At 41.3% G+C, this 25034-nt stretch overlaps 1 protein-coding gene across 1 annotated transcript in view; it reads left to right on the top strand.

The window, feature by feature from the left end:
* The window catches only part of LOC129160111 (uncharacterized), a 71133-nt gene extending 49365 nt beyond the window's left edge, over nt 1–21768 (top strand). The window contains exons 2-5 of the mRNA XM_070555419.1: nt 20042–20135; nt 20198–20630; nt 21331–21528; nt 21650–21768. Of these exons, the coding sequence (XP_070411520.1) occupies nt 20042–20135; nt 20198–20630; nt 21331–21528; nt 21650–21768 (844 nt within the window). The remainder of the gene's footprint in view (nt 1–20041; nt 20136–20197; nt 20631–21330; nt 21529–21649) is intronic.
* Nucleotides 21769–25034: the final 3266 nt, after the last annotated feature.

Below are 25034 nucleotides of genomic sequence, written 5' to 3'. Positions count from 1 at the left end.
GCTTATAACTTGGCTTCTGAATGTCCTCGAGAGATCAGGATTGTTTTAGTATACTCCAATCAACAGCCCCTACAACCACAAAAAGGAATGGAGTCATTAGCACTTATGGTTTTTAAATGGCACCCAGAATTATGTTGCACGAAGCACAATTTCACATCATTCTGGGTTCATTTGTGTGAAAACAAGGTACAATCAGGCTGAAACGTTACAGGAAGGTAGAATCTATTGAGTTGTAAGAGATCTGAACGTTTCATGATGATAGCACTTTCCTAAGGGGGTCAAACCATGTCCCAAAGGTCACTGGATCTGGTGTCAATTTAAAGAAGTAGTCCAGTTACACATTTGTGGGCTTATAACTTGGCTTCTGAATGTCCTAGAGAGATCAGGTTTGTTTTAATGTACTCCAACAAACATCCACTACAACCACAAAAAGGAATGGAGTCATTAGCACTTATGGTTTGTAAATTGCACCCAGAATTATGTTGCACGAAGCACAATTTCACATCATTCTGGGTCCATTTGTGTGAAAACAAGGTCCAATCAGGCTGAAACGTTACAAGAAGGTAGAATCTATTGAGTTGTAAGTGATCTGAACGTTTCATGATGATAGCACTTTCCTAAGGGGGTAAAACCATGTCCCAAAGGTCACTGGATCTGGTGTCAATTTAAAGAAGTAGTCCAGTTACACATTTGTGGGCTTATAACTTGGCTTCTGAATGTCCTAGAGAGATCAGGTTTGTTTTAATGTACTCCAACAAACATCCACTACAACCACAAAAAGGAATGGAGTCATTAGCACTTATGGTTTGTAAATTGCACCCAGAATTATGTTGCACGAAGCACAATTTCACATCATTCTGGGTCCATTTGTGTGAAAACAAGGTCCAATCAGGCTGAAACGTTACAAGAAGGTAGAATCTATTGAGTTGTAAGTGATCTGAACGTTTCATGATGATCGCACATTCCTATAGGGGGTAAAACCATGTCCCAAAAGTCACCGGGCCTGGTGTCACTTTAAAGAAGTAGTCCAGTTACACATTTGTGGGCTTATAACTTGGCTTCTGAATGTCCTAGAGAGATCAGGTTTGTTTTAGTGTACTCCAATCAACAGCCCCTACAACCACAAAAAGGAATGGAGTCATTAGCACTTATGGTTTTTAAATGGCACCCAGAATTATGTTGCACGAAGCACAATTTCACATCATTCTGGGTTCATTTGTGTGAAAACAAGGTCCAATCAGGCTGAAACGTTACAGGAAGGTAGAATCTATTGAGTTGTAAATGATCTGAACGTTTCATGATGATAGCACTTTCCTAAGGGGGTCAAACCTTGTCCCAAAGGTCACCGGATCTGGTGTCAATTTAAAGTAGTCCAGTTACACATTTGTAGGCTTATAACTTGGCTTCTGAATGTCCTAGAGAGATCAGGTTTGTTTTAATGTACTCCAACCACCAGCCCCTACAACCACAGAAAAGAATTGAATCATTAGCACTTATGGTTTGTAAATGGCACCCAGAATGTTGTTGCACGAAGCACAATTTCACATCATTCTGGGTCTATTTGTGTGAAAACAAGGTCCAATCAGGCTGAAACGTTACAAGAAGGCAGAATCTATTGAGTTGTAAGTGATCTGAACGTTTCAAGATGATCGCACTTTCCTAAGGGGGTCAAACAATGTCCCAAAGGTCACCTGGATCTGGTGTCAATTTAAAGAAGTAGTCCAGTTACACATTTGTGGGCTTATAACTTGGCTTCTGAATGTCCTCGAGAGATCAGGATTGTTTTAGTATACTCCAATCAACAGCCCCTACAACCACAAAAAGGAATGGAGTCATTAGCACTTATGGTTTTTAAATGGCACCCAGAATTATGTTGCACGAAGCACAATTTCACATCATTCTGGGTTCATTTGTGTGAAAACAAGGTACAATCAGGCTGAAACGTTACAGGAAGGTAGAATCTATTGAGTTGTAAGAGATCTGAACGTTTCATGATGATAGCACTTTCCTAAGGGGGTCAAACCATGTCCCAAAGGTCACTGGATCTGGTGTCAATTTAAAGAAGTAGTCCAGTTACACATTTGTGGGCTTATAACTTGGCTTCTGAATGTCCTAGAGAGATCAGGTTTGTTTTAATGTACTCCAACAAACATCCACTACAACCACAAAAAGGAATGGAGTCATTAGCACTTATGGTTTGTAAATTGCACCCAGAATTATGTTGCACGAAGCACAATTTCACATCATTCTGGGTCCATTTGTGTGAAAACAAGGTCCAATCAGGCTGAAACGTTACAAGAAGGTAGAATCTATTGAGTTGTAAGTGATCTGAACGTTTCATGATGATCGCACATTCCTATAGGGGGTAAAACCATGTCCCAAAAGTCACCGGGCCTGGTGTCACTTTAAAGAAGTAGTCCAGTTACACATTTGTGGGCTTATAACTTGGCTTCTGAATGTCCTAGAGAGATCAGGTTTGTTTTAGTGTACTCCAATCAACAATCCCTACAACCACAAAAGGGAATGGAGTCATTAGCACTTATGGTTTGTAAATGGCACCCAGAATTATGTTGCACGAAGCACAATTTCACATCATTCTGGGTCCATTTGTATGAAAACAAGGTCCAGTCAGGCTGAAACGTTACAAGAAGGTAGAATCTATTGAGTTGTAAGTGATCTGAACGTTTCAAGATGATCACACTTTCCTAAGGGGGTCAAACCATGTCCCAAAGGTCACCGGATCTGGTGTCAATTTAAAGAAGTAGTCCAGTTACACATTTGTGGGCTTATAACTTGGCTTCTGAATGTCCTAGAGAGATCAGGTTTGTTTTAGTATACTCCAATCAACAGCCCCTACAACCACAAAAAGGAATGGAGTCATTAGCACTTATGGTTTTTAAATGGCACCCAGAATTATGTTGCACGAAGCACAATTTCACATCATTCTGGGTTCATTTGTGTGAAAACAAGGTCCAATCAGGCTGAAACGTTAGAGGAAGGTAGAATCTATTGAGTTGTAAGTGATCTGAACGTTTCATGATGATAGCACTTTCCTAAGGGGGTCAAACCATGTCCCAAAAGTCACCGGATCTGGTGTCAATTTAAAGAATTAGTCCAGTTACACATTTGTGAGCTAATAACTTGGCTTCTGAATTTCCTAGAGAGATCAGGTTTGTTTTAATGTACTCCAACCAACAGCCCCTACAACCACAAAAAGGAATGGAGTCATTAGCACTTATGGTTTGTAAATGGCACCCAGAATTATGTTGCACGAAGCACAATTTCACATCATTCTGGGTCCATTTGTGTGAAAACAAGGTCCAATCAGGCTGAAACGTTACAAGAAGGTAGAATCTCTTGAGTTGTAAGTGATCTGAATGTTTCATGATGATCGCACATTCCTTTAGGGGGTAAAACCATGTCCCAAAGGTCACCGGGCCTGGTGTCACTTTAAAGAAGTAGTCCAGTTACACATTTGTGGGCTTATAGCTTGGCTTCTGAATGTCCTAGAGAGATCAGGTTTGTTTTAGAGTACTCCAATTAACAGCCCCCATTACCACTAAAAGGAATGGAGTCATTAGCACTTATGGTTTGTAAATGGCACCCAGAATTATGTTGCACGAAGCACAATTTCACATCATTCTGGGTTCATTTGTGTGAAAACAAGGTCCAGTCAGGCTGAAACATTACAAGAAGTTAGAATCTATTGAGTTGTAAGTGATCTGAACGTTTCATGATGATCGCACATTCCTATAGGGGGTCAAACCATTTCCCAAAGGTCACCGGGCCTGGTATCACTTTAAAGAAGTAGTCCAATTACACCTTTGAGGGCTTATAACTTGGCTTCTGAATGTCCTAGAGAGATCAGGTTTCTTTTAGTGTACTCCAATCAATAGCAACTACAACCTCAAAAAGGAATGGAGTCATTAGCACTTATGGTTTTTAAATGGCACCCAGAATTATGTTGCACGAAGCACAATTTCACATCATTCTGGGTTCATTTGTGTGAAAACAAGGTCCAATTAGGGTGAAACGTTACAAGAAGGTAGAATCTATTAAGTTGTAAGTGATCTGAACGTTTCATGATGATAGCACTTTCCTAAGGGGGTCAAACCATGTCCCAAAGGTCACCGGATCTGGTGTCAATTTAAAGAAGTAGTCCAGTTACACATTTGTGGGCTTATAACTTGGCTTCTGAATGTCCTAGAGAGATCAGGTTTGTTTTAGTATACTCCAATCAACAGCCCCTACAACCACAAAAAGGAATGGAGTCATTAGCACTTATGGTTTTTAAATGGCACCCAGAATTATGTTGCACGAAGCACAATTTCACATCATTCTGGGTTCATTTGTGTGAAAACAAGGTCCAATCAGGCTGAAACGTTACAGGAAGGTAGAATCTATTGAGTTGTAAGTGATCTGAACGTTTCATGATGATAGCACTTTCCTAAGTGGGTCAAACCATGTCCCAAAGGTCACCGGATCTGGTGTCAATTTAAAGAAGTAGTCCAGTTACACATTTGTGGGCTTATAACTTGGCTTCTGAATGTCCTAGAGAGATCAGGTTTGTTTTAATGTACTCCAACCAACAGCTCCTACAACCACAAAAAGGAATGGAGTCATTAGCACTTATGGTTTGTAAATGGCACCCAGAATTATGTTGCACGAAGCACAATTTCACATCATTCTGGGTCCATTTGTGTGAAAACAAGGTCCAATCAGGCTGAAACGTTACAGGAAGGTAGAATCTATTGAGTTGTAAGTGATCTGAATGTTTCAAGATGATAGCACTTTCCTAAGGGGGTCAAACCATGTCCCAAAGGTCACCGGATCTAGTGTAAATTTAAAGAAGTGGTCCAGTTACACATTTGTGGGCTTATAACTTGGCTTCTGAATGTCCTAGAGAGATCAGGTTTGTTTCAACAGCCCCTACAACCACAAAAAGGAATGGAGTCATTAGCACTTATGGTTTGGAAATGGCACCCAGAATTATGTTGCACGAAGCACAATTTCACATCATTCTGGGTCCATTTGTGTGAAAACAAGGTTAAATCAGGCTGAAACGTTACAAGAAGGTAGAATCTATTGAGTTGTAAGTGATCTGAATGTTTCATGATGATCGCACATTCCTATAGGGGGTCAAACCATGTCCCAAAGGTCACCGGGCCTAGTGTCACTTTAAAGAAGTAGTCCAGTTACACCTTTGTGGGCTTATAACTTGGCTTCTGAATATCCTAGAGAGGTCAGGTTTGTTTTAGTGTACTCCAATCAACAGCCCCCATTACCACTAAAAGGAATGGAGTCATTAGCACTTATGGTTTTTAAATGGCACCCAGAATTATGTTGCACGAAGCACAATTTCACATCATTCTGGGTTCATTTGTGTGAAAACAAGGTCCAATCAGGCTGAAATGTTACAGAAATGTAGAATCTATTGAGTTGTAAGTGATCTGAACGTTTCATGATGATAGCACTTTCCTAAGGGGGTCAAACCATGTCCCAAAGGTCACTGGATCTGGTGTTGATTTAAAGAAGTAGTCCAGTTACACATTTGTGGGCTTATAACTTGGCTTCTGAATGTCCTAGAGGGATCAGGTATGTTTTAGTGTACTCCAATCAACATCCCCTACAACCACAAAAATGAATGGAGTCATTAGCACTTATGGTTTGTAAATGGCACCCAGAATTATGTTGCACGAAGCACAATTTCACATCATTCTGGGTCCATTTGTGTGAAAAAAGGTCCAATCAGGCTGAAACGTTACAAGAAGGTAGAATCTATTGAGTTGTAAGTGATCTGAACGTTTCAAGATGATCGCACTTTCCTAATGGGGTCAAACAATGTCCCAAAGGTCACCGGATCTGGTGTCAAGTTAAAGAAGTAGTCCAGTTACACATTTGTGGGCTTATAACTTGGCTTCTGAATGTCCTAGAGAGATCAGGTTTTTTTTAGTATACTCCAATCAACAGCCCCTACAACCACAAAATGGAATGGGTCATTAGCACTTATGGTTTTTAAATGGCACCCAGAATTATGTTGCACGAAGCACAATTTCACATCATTCTGGGTTCATTTGTGTGAAAACAAGGTCCAATCAGGCTGAAACGTTACAGGAAGGTAGAATCTATTGAGTTGTAAGTGATCTGAACGTTTCATGATGATAGCACTTTCCTAAGGGGGTCAAACCTTGTCCCAAAGGTCACCGGATCTAGTGTCAATTTAAAGAAGTGGTCCAGTTACACATTTGTGGGCTTATAACTTGGCTTCTGAATGTCCTAGAGAGATCAGGTTTGTTTCAACAGCCCCTACAATCACAAAAAGCAATGGAGTCATTAGCACTTATGGTTTGGAAATGGCACCCAGAATTATGTTGCACGAAGCACAATTTCACATCATTCTGGGTCCATTTGTGTGAAAACAAGGTTAAATCAGGCTGAAACGTTACAAGAAGGTAGAATCTATTGAGTTGTAAGTGATCTGAATTTTTCATGATGATCGCACATTCCTATAGGGGGTCAAACCATGTCCCAAAGGTCACCGGGCCTAGTGTCACTTTAAAGAAGTAGTCCAGTTACACCTTTGTGGGCTTATAACTTGGCTTCTGAATATCCTAGAGAGGTCAGGTTTGTTTTAGTGTACTCCAATTAACAGCCCCCATTACCACTAAAAGGAATGGAGTCATTAGCACTTATGGTTTTTAAATGGCACCCAGAATTATGTTGCACGAAGCACAATTTCACATCATTCTGGGTTCATTTGTGTGAAAACAAGGTCCAATCAGGCTGAAACGTTACAGGAAGGTAGAATCTATTGAGTTGTAAGTGATCTGAACGTTTCATGATGATAGCACTTTCCTAAGGGGGTCAAACCATGTCCCAAAGGTCACCGGATCTAGTGTAAATTTAAAGAAGTGGTCCAGTTACACATTTGTGGGCTTATAACTTGGCTTCTGAATGTCCTAGAGAGATCAGGTTTGTTTCAACAGCCCCTACAACCACAAAAAGGAATGGAGTCATTAGCACTTATGGTTTGGAAATGGCACCCAGAATTATGTTGCACGAAGCACAATTTCACATCATTCTGGGTCCATTTGTTTGAAAACAAGGTTAAATCAGGCTGAAACGTTACAAGAAGGTAGAATCTATTGAGTTGTAAGTGATCTGAATGTTTCATGATGATCGCACATTCCTATAGGGGGTCAAACCATGTCCCAAAGGTCACCGGGCCTAGTGTCACTTTAAAGAAGTAGTCCAGTTACACCTTTGTGGGCTTATAACTTGGCTTCTGAATATCCTAGAGAGGTCAGGTTTGTTTTAGTGTACTCCAGTCAACAGCCCCCATTACCACTAAAAGGAATGGAGTCATTAGCACTTATGGTTTTTAAATGGCACCCAGAATTATGTTGCACGAAGCACAATTTCACATCATTCTGGGTTCATTTGTGTGAAAACAAGGTCCAATCAGGCTGAAATGTTACAGAAATGTAGAATCTATTGAGTTGTAAGTGATCTGAACGTTTCATGATGATAGCACTTTCCTAAGGGGGTCAAACCATGTCCCAAAGGTCACTGGATCTGGTGTCGATTTAAAGAAGTAGTCCAGTTACACATTTGTGGGCTTATAACTTGGCTTCTGAATGTCCTAGAGGGATCAGGTATGTTTTAGTGTACTCCAATCAACATCCCCTACAACCACAAAAAGGAATGGAGTCATTAGCACTTATGGTTTGTAAATGGCACCCAGAATTATGTTGCACGAAGCACAATTTCACATCATTCTGGGTCCATTTGTGTGAAAAAAGGTCCAATCAGGCTGAAACGTTACAAGAAGGTAGAATCTATTGAGTTGTAAGTGATCTGAACGTTTCAAGATGATCGCACTTTCCTAATGGGGTCAAACAATGTCCCAAAGGTCACCGGATCTGGTGTCAATTTAAAGAAGTAGTCCAGTTACACATTTGTGGGCTTATAACTTGGCTTCTGAATGTCCTAGAGGGATCAGGTATGTTTTAGTGTACTCCAATCAACATCCCCTACAACCACAAAAATGAATGGAGTCATTAGCACTTATGGTTTGTAAATGGCACCCAGAATTATGTTGCACGAAGCACAATTTCACATCATTCTGGGTCCATTTGTGTGAAAAAAGGTCCAATCAGGCTGAAACGTTACAAGAAGGTAGAATCTATTGAGTTGTAAGTGATCTGAACGTTTCAAGATGATCGCACTTTCCTAATGGGGTCAAACAATGTCCCAAAGGTCACCGGATCTGGTGTCAAGTTAAAGAAGTAGTCCAGTTACACATTTGTGGGCTTATAACTTGGCTTCTGAATGTCCTAGAGAGATCAGGTTTTTTTTAGTATACTCCAATCAACAGCCCCTACAACCACAAAATGGAATGGGTCATTAGCACTTATGGTTTTTAAATGGCACCCAGAATTATGTTGCACGAAGCACAATTTCACATCATTCTGGGTTCATTTGTGTGAAAACAAGGTCCAATCAGGCTGAAACGTTACAGGAAGGTAGAATCTATTGAGTTGTAAGTGATCTGAACGTTTCATGATGATAGCACTTTCCTAAGGGGGTCAAACCTTGTCCCAAAGGTCACCGGATCTAGTGTCAATTTAAAGAAGTGGTCCAGTTACACATTTGTGGGCTTATAACTTGGCTTCTGAATGTCCTAGAGAGATCAGGTTTGTTTCAACAGCCCCTACAATCACAAAAAGCAATGGAGTCATTAGCACTTATGGTTTGGAAATGGCACCCAGAATTATGTTGCACGAAGCACAATTTCACATCATTCTGGGTCCATTTGTGTGAAAACAAGGTTAAATCAGGCTGAAACGTTACAAGAAGGTAGAATCTATTGAGTTGTAAGTGATCTGAATTTTTCATGATGATCGCACATTCCTATAGGGGGTCAAACCATGTCCCAAAGGTCACCGGGCCTAGTGTCACTTTAAAGAAGTAGTCCAGTTACACCTTTGTGGGCTTATAACTTGGCTTCTGAATATCCTAGAGAGGTCAGGTTTGTTTTAGTGTACTCCAATTAACAGCCCCCATTACCACTAAAAGGAATGGAGTCATTAGCACTTATGGTTTTTAAATGGCACCCAGAATTATGTTGCACGAAGCACAATTTCACATCATTCTGGGTTCATTTGTGTGAAAACAAGGTCCAATCAGGCTGAAACGTTACAGGAAGGTAGAATCTATTGAGTTGTAAGTGATCTGAACGTTTCATGATGATAGCACTTTCCTAAGGGGGTCAAACCATGTCCCAAAGGTCACCGGATCTAGTGTAAATTTAAAGAAGTGGTCCAGTTACACATTTGTGGGCTTATAACTTGGCTTCTGAATGTCCTAGAGAGATCAGGTTTGTTTCAACAGCCCCTACAACCACAAAAAGGAATGGAGTCATTAGCACTTATGGTTTGGAAATGGCACCCAGAATTATGTTGCACGAAGCACAATTTCACATCATTCTGGGTCCATTTGTTTGAAAACAAGGTTAAATCAGGCTGAAACGTTACAAGAAGGTAGAATCTATTGAGTTGTAAGTGATCTGAATGTTTCATGATGATCGCACATTCCTATAGGGGGTCAAACCATGTCCCAAAGGTCACCGGGCCTAGTGTCACTTTAAAGAAGTAGTCCAGTTACACCTTTGTGGGCTTATAACTTGGCTTCTGAATATCCTAGAGAGGTCAGGTTTGTTTTAGTGTACTCCAGTCAACAGCCCCCATTACCACTAAAAGGAATGGAGTCATTAGCACTTATGGTTTTTAAATGGCACCCAGAATTATGTTGCACGAAGCACAATTTCACATCATTCTGGGTTCATTTGTGTGAAAACAAGGTCCAATCAGGCTGAAATGTTACAGAAATGTAGAATCTATTGAGTTGTAAGTGATCTGAACGTTTCATGATGATAGCACTTTCCTAAGGGGGTCAAACCATGTCCCAAAGGTCACTGGATCTGGTGTCGATTTAAAGAAGTAGTCCAGTTACACATTTGTGGGCTTATAACTTGGCTTCTGAATGTCCTAGAGGGATCAGGTATGTTTTAGTGTACTCCAATCAACATCCCCTACAACCACAAAAAGGAATGGAGTCATTAGCACTTATGGTTTGTAAATGGCACCCAGAATTATGTTGCACGAAGCACAATTTCACATCATTCTGGGTCCATTTGTGTGAAAAAAGGTCCAATCAGGCTGAAACGTTACAAGAAGGTAGAATCTATTGAGTTGTAAGTGATCTGAACGTTTCAAGATGATCGCACTTTCCTAATGGGGTCAAACAATGTCCCAAAGGTCACCGGATCTGGTGTCAATTTAAAGAAGTAGTCCAGTTACACATTTGTGGGCTTATAACTTGGCATCTGAATGTCCTAGAGAGATCAGGTTTGTTTTAGTATACTCCAATCAACAGCCCCTACAACCACAAAATGGAATGGGTCATTAGCACTTATGGTTTTTAAATGGCACCCAGAATTATGTTGCACGAAGCACAATTTCACATCATTCTGGGTTCATTTGTGTGAAAACAAGGTCCAATCAGGCTGAAACGTTACAGGAAGGTAGAATCTATTGAGTTGTAAGTGATCTGAACGTTTCATGATGATAGCACTTTCCTAAGGGGGTCAAACCTTGTCCCAAAGGTCACCGGATCTAGTGTCAATTTAAAGAAGTGGTCCAGTTACACATTTGTGGGCTTATAACTTGGCTTCTGAATGTCCTAGAGAGATCAGGTTTGTTTCAACAGCCCCTACAATCACAAAAAGCAATAAAGTCATTAGCACTTATGGTTTGGAAATGGCACCCAGAATTATGTTGCACGAAGCACAATTTCACATCATTCTGGGTCCATTTGTGTGAAAACAAGGTTAAATCAGGCTGAAACGTTACAAGAAGGTAGAATCTATTGAGTTGTAAGTGATCTGAATTTTTCATGATGATCGCACATTCCTATAGGGGGTCAAACCATGTCCCAAAGGTCACCGGGCCTAGTGTCACTTTAAAGAAGTAGTCCAGTTACACCTTTGTGGGCTTATAACTTGGCTTCTGAATATCCTAGAGAGGTCAGGTTTGTTTTAGTGTACTCCAATTAACAGCCCCCATTACCACTAAAAGGAATGGAGTCATTAGCACTTATGGTTTTTAAATGGCACCCAGAATTATGTTGCACGAAGCACAATTTCACATCATTCTGGGTTCATTTGTGTGAAAACAAGGTCCAATCAGGCTGAAATGTTACAGAAATGTAGAATCTATTGAGTTGTAAGTGATCTGAACGTTTCATGATGATAGCACTTTCCTAAGGGGGTCAAACCATGTCCCAAATGTCACCGGATCTGGTGTAAATTTAAAGAAGTAGTCCAGTTACACATTTGTGGGCTTATAACTTGGCTTCTGAATGTCCTAGAGAGATCAGGTTTGTTTTAGTGTACTCCAATCAACAGCCCCTACAACCTCAAAAAGGAATGGAGTCATTAACACTTATGGTTTTTAAATGGCCCCCCCGAATTATGTTGCACGAAGCACAATTTCACATCATTCCGGGTCCATTTCTCAGAAAAAAGCTTCAATCAGGCTGAAACGTCACAGAAAAGTAGAATCTATTGAGTTGTAAATGATTCCTGTGTTTCATGATGATAGCACATTCCTAAGGGCGTCAAATCAGGTCATAAAGGTCACCGGATCACTTGTTCCTTAAAGGCAGGGTTCCAAACACACCTTTGGGGGATAATAACTTGGCTTCTGAATGTCTCAGATAGGTCAGGTTTGTCTTAGTGTACTCCATTCAACAGCCCCTATTACCCCAAAAAGGAATGGAGTCATTAGCCCTTAGGGGTTTTAAATGGCACCCAGAATTATGTTGCACGAAGCACAATTTCACATCATTCTGGGTTCATTTGTGTGAAAACAAGGTCCAAGCATGCTGAAATGTTACAGGAAGGTAGAATCTATTGAGTTGTAAGTGATCTGATCGTTTCATGATGATAGCACTTTCCTAAGGGGGCCAAACCATGTCCCAAAGGTCACCGGATCTGGTGTCAATTTAAAGTAGTCCAGTTACACATTTGTGGGCTTATAACTTGGCTTCTGAATGTCCTAGAGAGATCAGGTTTGTTTCAACAGCCCCTACAACCACAAAAAGGAATGGAGTCATTAGCACTTATGGTTTGGAAATGGCACCCAGAATTATGTTGCACGAAGCACAATTTCACATCATTCTGGGTCCATTTGTGTGAAAACAAGGTTAAATCAGGCTGAAATGTTACAAGAAGGTAGAATCTATTGAGTTGTAAGTGATCTGAATGTTTCATGATGATCGCACATTCCTATAGGGGGTCAAACCATGTCCCAAAGGTCACCGGGCCTAGTGTCACTTTAAAGAAGTAGTCCAGTTACACCTTTGTGGGCTTATAACTTGGCTTCTGAATATCCTAGAGAGGTCAGGTTTGTTTTAGTGTACTCCAATTAACAGCCCCCATTACCACTAAAAGGAATGGAGTCATTAGCACTTATGGTTTTTAAATGGCACCCAGAATTATGTTGCACGAAGCACAATTTCACATCATTCTGGGTTCATTTGTGTGAAAACAAGGTCCAATCAGGCTGAAATGTTACAGAAATGTAGAATCTATTGAGTTGTAAGTGATCTGAACGTTTCATGATGATAGCACTTTCCTAAGGGGGTCAAACCATGTCCCAAAGGTCACTGGATCTGGTGTCAATTTAAAGAAGTAGTCCAGTTACACATTTGTGGGCTTATAACTTGGCTTCTGAATGTCCTAGAGAGATCAGGTTTGTTTTAGTGTACTCCAATCAACATCCCCTACAACCACAAAAAGGAATGGAGTCATTAGCACTTATGGTTTGTAAATGGCACCCAGAATTATGTTGCACGAAGCACAATTTCACATCATTCTGGGTCCATTTGTGTGAAAAAAGGTCCAATCAGGCTGAAACGTTACAAGAAGGTAGAATCTATTGAGTTGTAAGTGATCTGAACGTTTCAAGATGATCGCACTTTCCTAATGGGGTCAAACAATGTCCCAAAGGTCACCGGATCTGGTGTCAATTTAAAGTAGTCCAGTTACACATTTGTGGGCTTATAACTTGGCTTCTGAATGTCCTAGAGAGATCAGGTTTGTTTTAGTATACTCCAATCAACAGCCCCTACAACCACAAAATGGAATGGGTCATTAGCACTTATGGTTTTTAAATGGCACCCAGAATTATGTTGCACGAAGCACAATTTCACATCATTCTGGGTTCATTTGTGTGAAAACAAGGTCCAATCAGGCTGAAACGTTACAGGAAGGTAGAATCTATTGAGTTGTAAGTGATCTGAACGTTTCATGATGATAGCACTTTCCTAAGGGGGTCAAACCTTGTCCCAAAGGTCACCGGATCTAGTGTCAATTTAAAGAAGTGGTCCAGTTACACATTTGTGGGCTTATAACTTGGCTTCTGAATGTCCTAGAGAGATCAGGTTTGTTTCAACAGCCCCTACAACCACAAAAAGCAATGGAGTCATTAGCACTTATGGTTTGGAAATGGCACCCAGAATTATGTTGCACGAAGCACAATTTCACATCATTCTGGGTCCATTTGTGTGAAAACAAGGTTAAATCAGGCTGAAACGTTACAAGAAGGTAGAATCTATTGAGTTGTAAGTGATCTGAATTTTTCATGATGATCGCACATTCCTATAGGGGGTCAAACCATGTCCCAAAGGTCACCGGGCCTAGTGTCACTTTAAAGAAGTAGTCCAGTTACACCTTTGTGGGCTTATAACTTGGCTTCTGAATATCCTAGAGAGGTCAGGTTTGTTTTAGTGTACTCCAATTAACAGCCCCCATTACCACTAAAAGGAATGGAGTCATTAGCACTTATGGTTTTTAAATGGCACCCAGAATTATGTTGCACGAAGCACAATTTCACATCATTCTGGGTTCATTTGTGTGAAAACAAGGTCCAATCAGGCTGAAATGTTACAGAAATGTAGAATCTATTGAGTTGTAAGTGATCTGAACGTTTCATGATGATAGCACTTTCCTAAGGGGGTCAAACCATGTCCCAAATGTCACCGGATCTGGTGTAAATTTAAAGAAGTAGTCCAGTTACACATTTGTGGGCTTATAACTTGGCTTCTGAATGTCCTAGAGAGATCAGGTTTGTTTTAGTGTACTCCAATCAACAGCCCCTACAACCTCAAAAAGGAATGGAGTCATTAACACTTATGGTTTTTAAATGGCCCCCCCGAATTATGTTGCACGAAGCACAATTTCACATCATTCCGGGTCCATTTCTCAGAAAAAAGCTTCAATCAGGCTGAAACGTCACAGAAAAGTAGAATCTATTGAGTTGTAAATGATTCCTGTGTTTCATGATGATAGCACATTCCTAAGGGCGTCAAATCAGGTCATAAAGGTCACCGGATCACTTGTTCCTTAAAGGCAGGGTTCCAAACACACCTTTGGGGGATAATAACTTGGCTTCTGAATGTCTCAGATAGGTCAGGTTTGTCTTAGTGTACTCCATTCAACAGCCCCTATTACCCCAAAAAGGAATGGAGTCATTAGCCCTTAGGGGTTTTAAATGGCACCCAGAATTATGTTGCACGAAGCACAATTTCACATCATTCTGGGTTCATTTGTGTGAAAACAAGGTCCAAGCATGCTGAAATGTTACAGGAAGGTAGAATCTATTGAGTTGTAAGTGATCTGATCGTTTAATGATGATAGCACTTTCCTAAGGGGGCCAAACCATGTCCCAAAGGTCACCGGATCTGGTGTCAATTTAAAGAAGTAGTCCAGTTACACATTTGTGGGCTTATAACTTGGCTTCTGAATGTCCTAGAGAGATCAGGTTTGTTTTAGTGTACTCCAGTCAACAGCCCCTACAACCACAAAAGGAATGGAGTCATTAGCACTTATGGTTTTTAAATGGCACCCAGAAATATGTTGCACGAAGCACAATTTCACATCATTCAGGGTTCATTTGTGTGAAAACAAGGTCCAATCAGGCTGAAACGTTACAGGAAGGTAGAATCTATTGAGTTGTAAGTGATCTGAACGTTTCATGATGATAGCACTTTCCTAAGGGGGTCAAACCATGTCCCAAAGGTCACCGGATCTGGTGTCAATTTAAAGAAGTAGTCCAGTTACACATTTGTGGGCTTATAACTTGGCTTCTGAATGTCCTAGAGAGATCAGGTTTGTTTTAGTGTATTCCAATCAACAGCCCCTACAACCACAAAAAGGAATGGAGTCATTAGCACTTATGGTTTGTAAATGGCACCCAGAATTATGTTGCACGAAGCACAATTTCACATCATTCTGGGTCCATTTGTGTGAAAACAAGGTCAAATCAGGCTGAAACGTTACAAGAAGGTAGAATCTATTGAGTTGTAAGTGATCTGAACGTTTCATGATGATCGCACATTCCTATAGGGGGTCAAACCATGTCCCAAAGGTCACCGGGCCTTGTGTCACTTTAAAGAAGTAGTCCAGTTACACCTTTGTGGGCTTATAACTTGGCTTCTGAATGTCCCAGAGAGGTCAGGTTTGTTTTAGTGTACTCCAATCAACAGCCCCTACAACCACAAAAAGGAATGGAGTCATTAGCACTTATGGTTTTTAAATGGCACCCAGAATTATGTTGCACGAAGCACAATTTCACATCATTCTGGGTTCATTTGTGTGAAAACAAGGTCCAATCAGGCTGAAACGTAACAGGAAGGTAGAATCTATTGAGTTGTAAGTGATCTGAACATTTCATGATGATAGCACTTTCCTAAGGGGGTCAACCCATGTCCCAAAGGTCACCGGATCTGGTGTCAATTTAAAGAAGTAGTCCAGCTACACATTTGTGGGCTTATAACTTGGCTTCTGAATGTCCTAGAGAGATCAGGTTTGTTATAGTGTACTCCAGTCAACAGCCCCTACAACCACAAAAAGGAATGGAGTCATTAGCACTTATGTTTTTTAAATGGCACCCAGAAATATGTTGCACGAAGCACAATTTCACATCATTGTGGGTTCATTTGTGTGAAAACAAGGTCCAATCAGGCTGAAACGTTACAGGAAGGTAGAATCTATTGAGTTGTAAGTAATCTGAACGTTTCATGATGATAGCACTTTCCTAAGGGGGTCAAACCATGTCCCAAAGGTCACCGGATCTGGTGTCAATTTAAAGAAGTAGTCCAGTAACACATTTGTGGGCATATAACTTGGCTTCTGAATGTCCTAGAGAGATCAGGTTTGTTTTAGTGTACTCCAATCAACAGCCCCTACAACCACGAAAAGGAATGGAATCATTAGCACTTATGGTTTTTAAATGGCACCCAGAATTATGTTGCACGAAGCACAATTTCACATCATTCTGGGTTCATTTGTGTGAAAACAAGGTCCAATCAGGCTGAAACATCACAGGAAGGTAGAATCTTTTGAGTTGTAAGTGATCAGAACGTTTCATGATGATAGCACTTTCCTAATGGGGTCAAACCATGTCCCAAAGGTCACCGGATCTGGTGTCAATTTAAAGAAGTAGTCCAGTTACACATTTGTGGGCTTATAACTTGGCTTCTGAATGTCCTAGAGATATCAGGTTTGTTTTAATGTACTCCAATAAACAGCCCCTACAACCACAAAAAGGAATGGAGTCATTAGCACTTATGGTTTGTAAATGGCACCCAGAATTATGTTGCACGAAGCACAATTTCACATCATTCTGGGTCCATTTGTAGGAAAACAAGGTCCAATCAGGCTGAAGCGTTACAAGAAGGTAGAATCTATTGAGTTGTAAGTGATCTGAACGTTTCATGATGATCGCAAATTCCTATAGGGGGTCAAACCATGTCCCAAAGGTCACCGGATCTGGTGTCAATTTAAAGAAGTAGTCCAGTTACACATTTGTGGGCTTATAACTTGGCTTCTGAATGTCCTAGAGAGATCAGGTTTGTTTTAGTGTACTCCAGTCAACAGCCCCTACAACCACAAAAAGGAATGGAGTCATTAGCACTTATGTTTTTTAAATGGCACCCAGAAATATGTTGCACGAAGCACAATTTCACATCATTGTGGGTTCATTTGTGTGAAAACAAGGTCCAATCAGGCTGAAACGTTACAGGAAGGTAGAATCTATTGAGTTGTAAGTAATCTGAACGTTTCATGATGATAGCACTTTCCTAAGGGGGTCAAACCATGTCCCAAAGGTCACCGGATCTGGTGTCAATTTAAAGAAGTAGTCCAGTAACACATTTGTGGGCATATAACTTGGCTTCTGAATGTCCTAGAGAGATCAGGTTTGTTTTAGTGTACTCCAATCAACAGCCCCTACAACCACAAAAAGGAATGGAATCATTAGCACTTATGGTTTTTAAATGGCACCCAGAATTATGTTGCACGAAGCACAATTTCACATCATTCTGGGTTCATTTGTGTGAAAACAAGGTCCAATCAGGCTGAAACATCACAGGAAGGTAGAATCTTTTGAGTTGTAAGTGATCAGAACGTTTCATGATGATAGCACTTTCCTAATGGGGTCAAACCATGTCCCAAAGGTCACCGGATCTGGTGTCAATTTAAAGAAGTAGTCCAGTTACACATTTGTGGGCTTATAACTTGGCTTCTGAATGTCCTAGAGATATCAGGTTTGTTTTAATGTACTCCAATAAACAGCCCCTACAACCACAAAAAGGAATGGAGTCATTAGCACTTATGGTTTGTAAATGGCACCCAGAATTATGTTGCACGAAGCACAATTTCACATCATTCTGGGTTCATTTGTGTGAAAACAAGGTCCAATCAGGCTGAAACGTTACAAGAAGGTAGAATCTATTGAGTTGTAAGTGATCTGAACGTTTCATGATGATCGCACATTCCTATAGGGGGTCAAACCATGTCCCAAAGGTCACCGGGCCTTGTGTCACTTTAAAGAAGTAGTCCAGTTACACATTTGTGGGCTTATAACTTGGCTTCTGAATGTCCTAGAGAGATCAGGTTTGTTTTAGTGTATTCCAATCAACAGCCCCTACAACCACAAAAAGGAATGGAGTCATTAGCACTTATGGTTTGTAAATGGCACCCAGAATTATGTTGCACGAAGCACAATTTCACATCATTCTGGGTCCATTTGTGTGAAAACAAGGTCAAATCAGGCTGAAACGTTACAAGAAGGTAGAATCTATTGAGTTGTAAGTGATCTGAACGTTTCATGATGATCGCACATTCCTATAGGGGGTCAAACCATGTCCCAAAGGTCACCGGGCCTTGTGTCACTTTAAAGAAGTAGTCCAGTTACACCTTTGTGGGCTTATAACTTGGCTTCTGAATGTCCCAGAGAGGTCAGGTTTGTTTTAGTGTACTCCAATCAACAGCCCCTACAACCACAAAAAGGAATGGAGTCATTAGCACTTATGGTTTTTAAATGGCACCCAGAATTATGTTGCACGAAGCACAATTTCACATCATTCTGGGTTCATTTGTGTGAAAACAAGGTCCAATCAGGCTGAAACGTTACAGGAAGGTAGAATCTATTGAGTTGTAAGTGATCTGAACGTTTCATGATGATAGCACTTTCCTAAGGGGGTCAACCCATGTCCCAAAGGTCACCGGATCTGGTGTCAATTGAAAGAAGTAGTCCAGTTACACATTTGTGGGCTTATAACTTGGCTTCTGAATGTCCTAGAGAGATCAGGTTTGTTTTAGTGTACTCCAGTCAACAGCCCCTACAACCACAAAAAGGAATGGAGTCATTAGCACTTATGGTTTTTAAATGGCACCCAGAAATATGTTGCACGAAGCACAATTTCACATCATTCTGGGTTCATTTGTGTGAAAACAAGGTCCAATCAGGCTGAAACGTTACAGGAAGGTAGAATCTATTGAGTTGTAAGTAATCTGAACCATTCATGATGATAGCACTTTCCTAAGGGGGTCAAACCATGTCCCAAAGGTCACCGGATCTGGTGTCAATTTAAAGAAGTAGTCCAGTAACACATTTGTGGGCATATAACTTGGCTTCTGAATGTCCTAGAGAGATCAGGTTTGTTTTAGTGTACTCCAATCAACAGCCCCTACAACCACAAAAAGGAATGGAATCATTAGCACTTATGGTTTTTAAATGGCACCCAGAATTATGTTGCACGAAGCACAATTTCACATCATTCTGGGTTCATTTGTGTGAAAACAAGGTCCAATCAGGCTGAAACATCACAGGAAGGTAGAATCTTTTGAGTTGTAAGTGATCAGAACGTTTCATGATGATAGCACTTTCCTAATGGGGTCAAACCATGTCCCAAAGGTCACCGGATCTGGTGTCAATTTAAAGAAGTAGTCCAGTTACACATTTGTGGGCTTATAACTTGGCTTCTGAATGTCCTAGAGATATCAGGTTTGTTTTAATGTACTCCAATAAACAGCCCCTACAACCACAAAAAGGAATGGAGTCATTAGCACTTATGGTTTGTAAATGGCACCCAGAATTATGTTGCACGAAGCACAATTTCACATCATTCTGGGTTCATTTGTGTGAAAACAAGGTCCAATCAGGCTGAAACGTTACAAGAAGGTAGAATCTATTGAGTTGTAAGTGATCTGAACGTTTCATGATGATCGCACATTCCTATAGGGGGTCAAACCATGTCCCAAAAGGTCACCGGGCCTTGTGTCACTTTAAAGAAGTAGTCCAGTTACACCTTTGTGGGCTTATAACTTGGCTTCTGAATGTCCCAGAGAGGTCAGGTTTGTTTTAGTGTACTCCAATCAACAGCCCCTACAACCACAAAAAGGAATGGAGTCATTAGCACTTATGGTTTTTAAATGGCACCCAGAATTATGTTGCACGAAGCACAATTTCACATCATTCTGGGTTCATTTGTGTGAAAACAAGGTCCAATCAGGCTGAAACGTTACAGGAAGGTAGAATCTATTGCGTTGTAATAGGCCTTTTCCACCGACCAAACTGGCATTGAATGGGAAGGATCGGGTCACTAACTATTCTGTTTCGATTGTTTAAACCAGTCCAGGAAACTACCCGAACCGGTCCAGTAGCGGGCCAGAGCGGGACCCCTTCTGTTGTGGGTCCAGAGATTTTTTGTCTGGGCGGAGCCAAAGCGTAAAAGGTCCAGAGTCCTCTGATTGGGGGAGAAATTACGTAACTACCCGCGACAATCCCAGGGGATGGAAAAAGAAGTGAGTCGAGTTCCAGTGTTTGTTTGGCTGTACTTCTTGTGTGTGAAAATGCCTGCAAGTAATAGTTTTTGGTCCAATGCGGAACTTCAAACGTTCCTCACCATCATCGGAGATAGCAACATTCAGGCCGAGCTGGATGGGATGATAAGAAATGAGAAAGTCTTCAAAGAAGTTTCTCAGCGCATGGCAGCTGAAGGATTCCAGCGCACCTCCGAGCAGTGTCGTGCTAAGCTGAAAAAAATAAAAGCCCACTACAGAAAAGTTAAGGACAGCAACGGCCGTAGTGGGAATGGGCGAAGTACATGGAAGTGGTACGATGTGGTGGACGCTATTTATGGACACAGACCGTCAAACCGAGGCAGCGAAGGAGGCCTGGACTCAGCGACCAGTATCCTGGAGTCACTCATAAACCCTGTTGGTAAGCATTTCTTTTGTTGTCTTTTTAGCTCTGCAGGCCATTCATTGCAGCACCAAAAACACTGAATAATAGCAGCAGCTATTTAAGAAATGCTCAGCAAGTAAAGGATTTAGCCCCTCATGTTAACTAGCCTTAGCATCCCCTCGTGTTTATGCTAACCTTCATTTAGCATTCCCCCGTGTTTCTTAACACGCTGTTCGCGATATAAGCCTTTCATGTTTAGCATGTCCTTGTTGAGTACATGAGGCTGGAGCGGCGTTTGCCTTTCTTGTTAGCGTCTCATTGTTTAAAACATGGGAAATTCGGTTAGCCTTTCACGTTAGCATCTCAGTGTTGTTAGCATCTCATTGTTTTATACAGCTGAGCACGCACAGTGAGAAGAAGCGAGCTGATCTAATGTTATAAATATCCCAAAAGTCGTGCCAGCAGTGTTTTTCGCCTAGAGTGGACTTTTAACAAGTATATATTTTTCGGATGAATAAGAATATAACATTAAATTGCAATTAATCTGTACGTCACTGGCGAATTACTGCCATCTAGTGGACACGTTCCAAATGACAAAATGGCCTTAAATCATAGCAGTTTTATTAAGTTTACTATATGCCTATATGCTCTTTTGCTGTAAAAATATTGTGCTTTTCTTACCGATTTATTTCGTGACCTTTTCTTACTGACTAATTTTTTGATCTGTGTTTTTCAGACACATCTGAAGCGGAAAACACTCCCTCTTCAGAGGAACCATCCACTTCCTCAAGTAGCACTCCAGGACCTTCTGTGCCACCATCACCTCTGTCCGTACCTTCTGTGCCACCATCGCCTCGGCCAGTTCCATCGCCACCACCATCACCTCTGTCCACTACCACTCGAGAGGAACATCTACCATGTCGTCGACGCACAGGTAGTGTCTGACCATTCTAAAAATTGCTTTGTGCATAAACAAAACTGACAAGTTCACTGGACAACTGACATTTTGATATCCATATAAACACAAATGTAATTGTCAATGTTGTTGTTTCCAGGTGACCGAAGACGGCGATTGGAAGCACGGACACAGGTGATATTTGATGAGTTGCAGATCGCAGATGGCAGATGGCAGGCAGATGGACAGAATGGAAGGCATAAGCCGGGAGCAGGTTAACTGGATGCAACAAGACGCAGCAGCAGCAAGACAACATGAATTACAGATCGCAGAGCGATATTTTGAACATTTGGGTGCCCTAAATGCTGTTCTTGGACTGGTCGCACAAAGAATGGGCAGCTCCTCTGACTTCCTGCCACCACCCAGGCAGTAAGGTGCTATGTATTTGTCCCGTAATTTTTTTTATCCGTCTGTCCTTTTTATCAATAAATTTTCAAAGAAAAACAAGGTGTGCATGAATTGTCTTAAAAATTTTTGCTCGCAAATTTACGTTTACATAATAAATGTAGATTACATTACAGCCCACCTTAAATATATGTTAAAATGAAAAGGTGCAACAGTTCGTTAACAGTAAAATAGTGTACTTTATTAAGTTCTGAAAATAAAACAAACATTTCAGTTCAAACTACAGGCTTCGAACAGTTAAAAGTGTCAAAACAATAAACAAAGTAAATGGAAAGAAAAAACACAAACTGAGGTCAGCGGGTGAAGTGTCGCATCAGAGCTTCACGCACATCACTGCCCTCCTCTGCAACTTCCTGCATATTTGCAACCACTGGTTCATCAGCAGGTGTGTCACATTCTGTATATTCCTCCCCATGGCTCTCACAGATATTGTGAAGCACACAACAGGTCAGCACCATGTGTTTAAGAAGCTCTACATCACTGTCGTTTCTCTTCAGAAGACATCGCCACCTACCCTTTAGCCTCCCAAATGCATTTTCGACCACAACTCTGGCTCTGGACGTTTTCCTGTTGTACGCCTGTTGTTCAGCAGTGAGACGACCGTTGTCAGAAAATGGTTTTAGGAGCCAGTTCTGCAGAGGATAGGCAGAGTCCCCGAGCACATAAAAGCCTACATTTACTCCCTCAATGTTCTTGGTACTAGTTGGGTGCAGTTGTCCATGAGCAACCAAGTCCCAAAATGTGGACAATCGCAGCACACGGGCATCATGCAAGCTACCTGGCTGACCTGCATTAACATTCCAGAACATGCCTCTGCCATCCACAATGCCCTGGAGGATTATGGAATGCCAACCTTTCCTATTGAAGTAGTCTGTGTGGAATCCCTGTGGTGCGATTATTGGGATATGGGAACCATCGATGGCACCCACACACTGAGGAACCCCCCACCTGGTCTCAAAATAGTCAGCCATTTCCTGTAGCTTTTGCAGAGTTGGAAAAGCAATAACCTCGGCAAGCAAGAGTTTACAGACAGCCTTACAGAAGTCCTGCACACAGCGGCACACAGAGGTCGTGCTGACACCAAAAAGAAGCCCGATGCTCCTGTATTCACTGTTAGTTGCAAGCTTCCACAGTGCAATTGCAACTCTTTTCCTGAGTGGCACGCAGGCTTTGAAGTTGGTGTTCCTCTTCTGCATGGCTGGACGGAGCTTGGAACAAAGATATGAAAAGGTCTCTTCTGACATTCTGAAATGAGCTATCCAATCTGACGGAGTGAAGTTTGGCATGGTCACATCCCAGAAGGCGCTGGCACGGCTGAAGGCCCACACAGTTGGTTGCCGTCGCTGATTCAAAAGAGCCAACTAAAAAAAAAAAAACAGTCATGACACAGTAAAAGTAAAAAGAATAGTGCTGTGAAAAAGATTGAAACAGTATGGTTATAGACATAAAGTTCACATCAATAGAATTTGTTTAAGGTTAAAATAACAGCTGTTCTTTATGGCACTACCAGTGACTGGTTATGTTTTGTTCACTTTATAAAATGCACAAATGTGGTATTGCTTGTAATTACCTATATAATTAATTATAATAATTTCAGTACAGCTGCACAACTTATCTATGACATGCCCAGGAAGTAAAGAGTGAAGGATTCAGGCCCTCCTGTTGACTAGCATCACCATGAGTGCAGAAGCTGTTTGAAACTTAGTTAGGTGTTGGCCTTTCATGTTTAGCATGTCTTAAATGACCAATATACAACCAAACCATTTGATTTTGGTGCTTTTTTTTTTTTGTTTTTGTTTTTTGATAGTTGCCCTACACACCCCTTCAGAGATTATAACGACATGTATTACAGCATTAGAAGTTACTTACCACCTGGCGCCTCCGTCTTTGTCTCAACAGTAGAAAGTTATGCCTCGTGTCCGATATTAATTTCAGAAAGCGTCGTCGCCTTTCAGCTGCCCTCCTCCTCGATGCGCACAGCATAGCTCTAAACGCTATCGTGATGTGGGTGTAAAGAATATACCAAACACCAAGAACAGAAAGAACGCGCTGGTGACTGGACTCCATTGTTGTTGTGTTTTGGCGCGATCTCGTCGCGCTGTGTGACGTTAAGGCACACATCGCGCGTGACGCATTACGCTACCCCGCCTAGTTACTGGAGCCTGGAATGTGATAGAAACGCTTGCCAGAAAACTTCTAGACCCATACCGGTACATACCGGTCCATAATACCCAGACCTGACCGTCCCAGACCAGGCGATGGAAAAGAGCTTTTAGTGATCTGAACGTTTCATGATGATAGCACTTTCCTAAGGGGGTCAAACCATGTCCCAAAGGTAACCGGATCTAGTGTCAATTTAAAGAAGTAGTCCAGTTACACATTTGTGGGCTTATAACTTGGCCTCTGAATGTCCTAGAGAGATCAGGTTTGTTTTATTGTACTCCAATCAACAGCCCCTACAACCAGAAAAAGGAATGGAGTCATTAGCACTTATGGTTTGGAAATGGCACCCAGAATTATGTTGCACGAAGCACAATTTCACATCAATCTGGGTTCATTTGTGTGAAAACAAGGTCCAATCAGGCTGAAACGTTACAAGAAGGTAGAATCTATTGAGTTGTAAGTGATCTGAACGTTTCATGATGATCGCACATTCTTATAGGGGGTAAAACCATGTCCCAAAGGTCACCGGGCCTGGTGTCACTTTAAAGAAGTAGTCCAGTTACACATTTGTGGGCTTTTAACTTGGCTTCTGAATGTCCTAGAGATGTCAGGTTTGTTTTAGTGTACTCCAATCAACAGCCCCTACAACCACAAAAAAGAATGGAGTCATTAGCACTTATGGTTTGTAAATGGCACCCAGAATTATGTTGCACGAAGCACAATTTCACATCATTCTGGGTCCATTTGTGTGAAAACAAGGTCCAATCAGGCTGAAACGTTACAAGAAGGTAGAATCTATTGAGTTGTAAGTGATCTGAACGTTTCATGATGATCGCACATTCCTATAGGGGGTCAAACCATGTCCCAAAGGTCACCGGGCCTGGTGTTACTTTAAAGAAGTAGTCCAGTTACACCTT

This window comes from Nothobranchius furzeri, chromosome 10 (assembly GCF_043380555.1).
Source record: "Nothobranchius furzeri strain GRZ-AD chromosome 10, NfurGRZ-RIMD1, whole genome shotgun sequence".
NCBI classification, from domain to species: Eukaryota; Metazoa; Chordata; class Actinopteri; order Cyprinodontiformes; family Nothobranchiidae; genus Nothobranchius; species Nothobranchius furzeri.
Note: the sequence above shows the minus strand (reverse complement) of the source record. Positions and strands in the feature narration are given on the sequence as shown.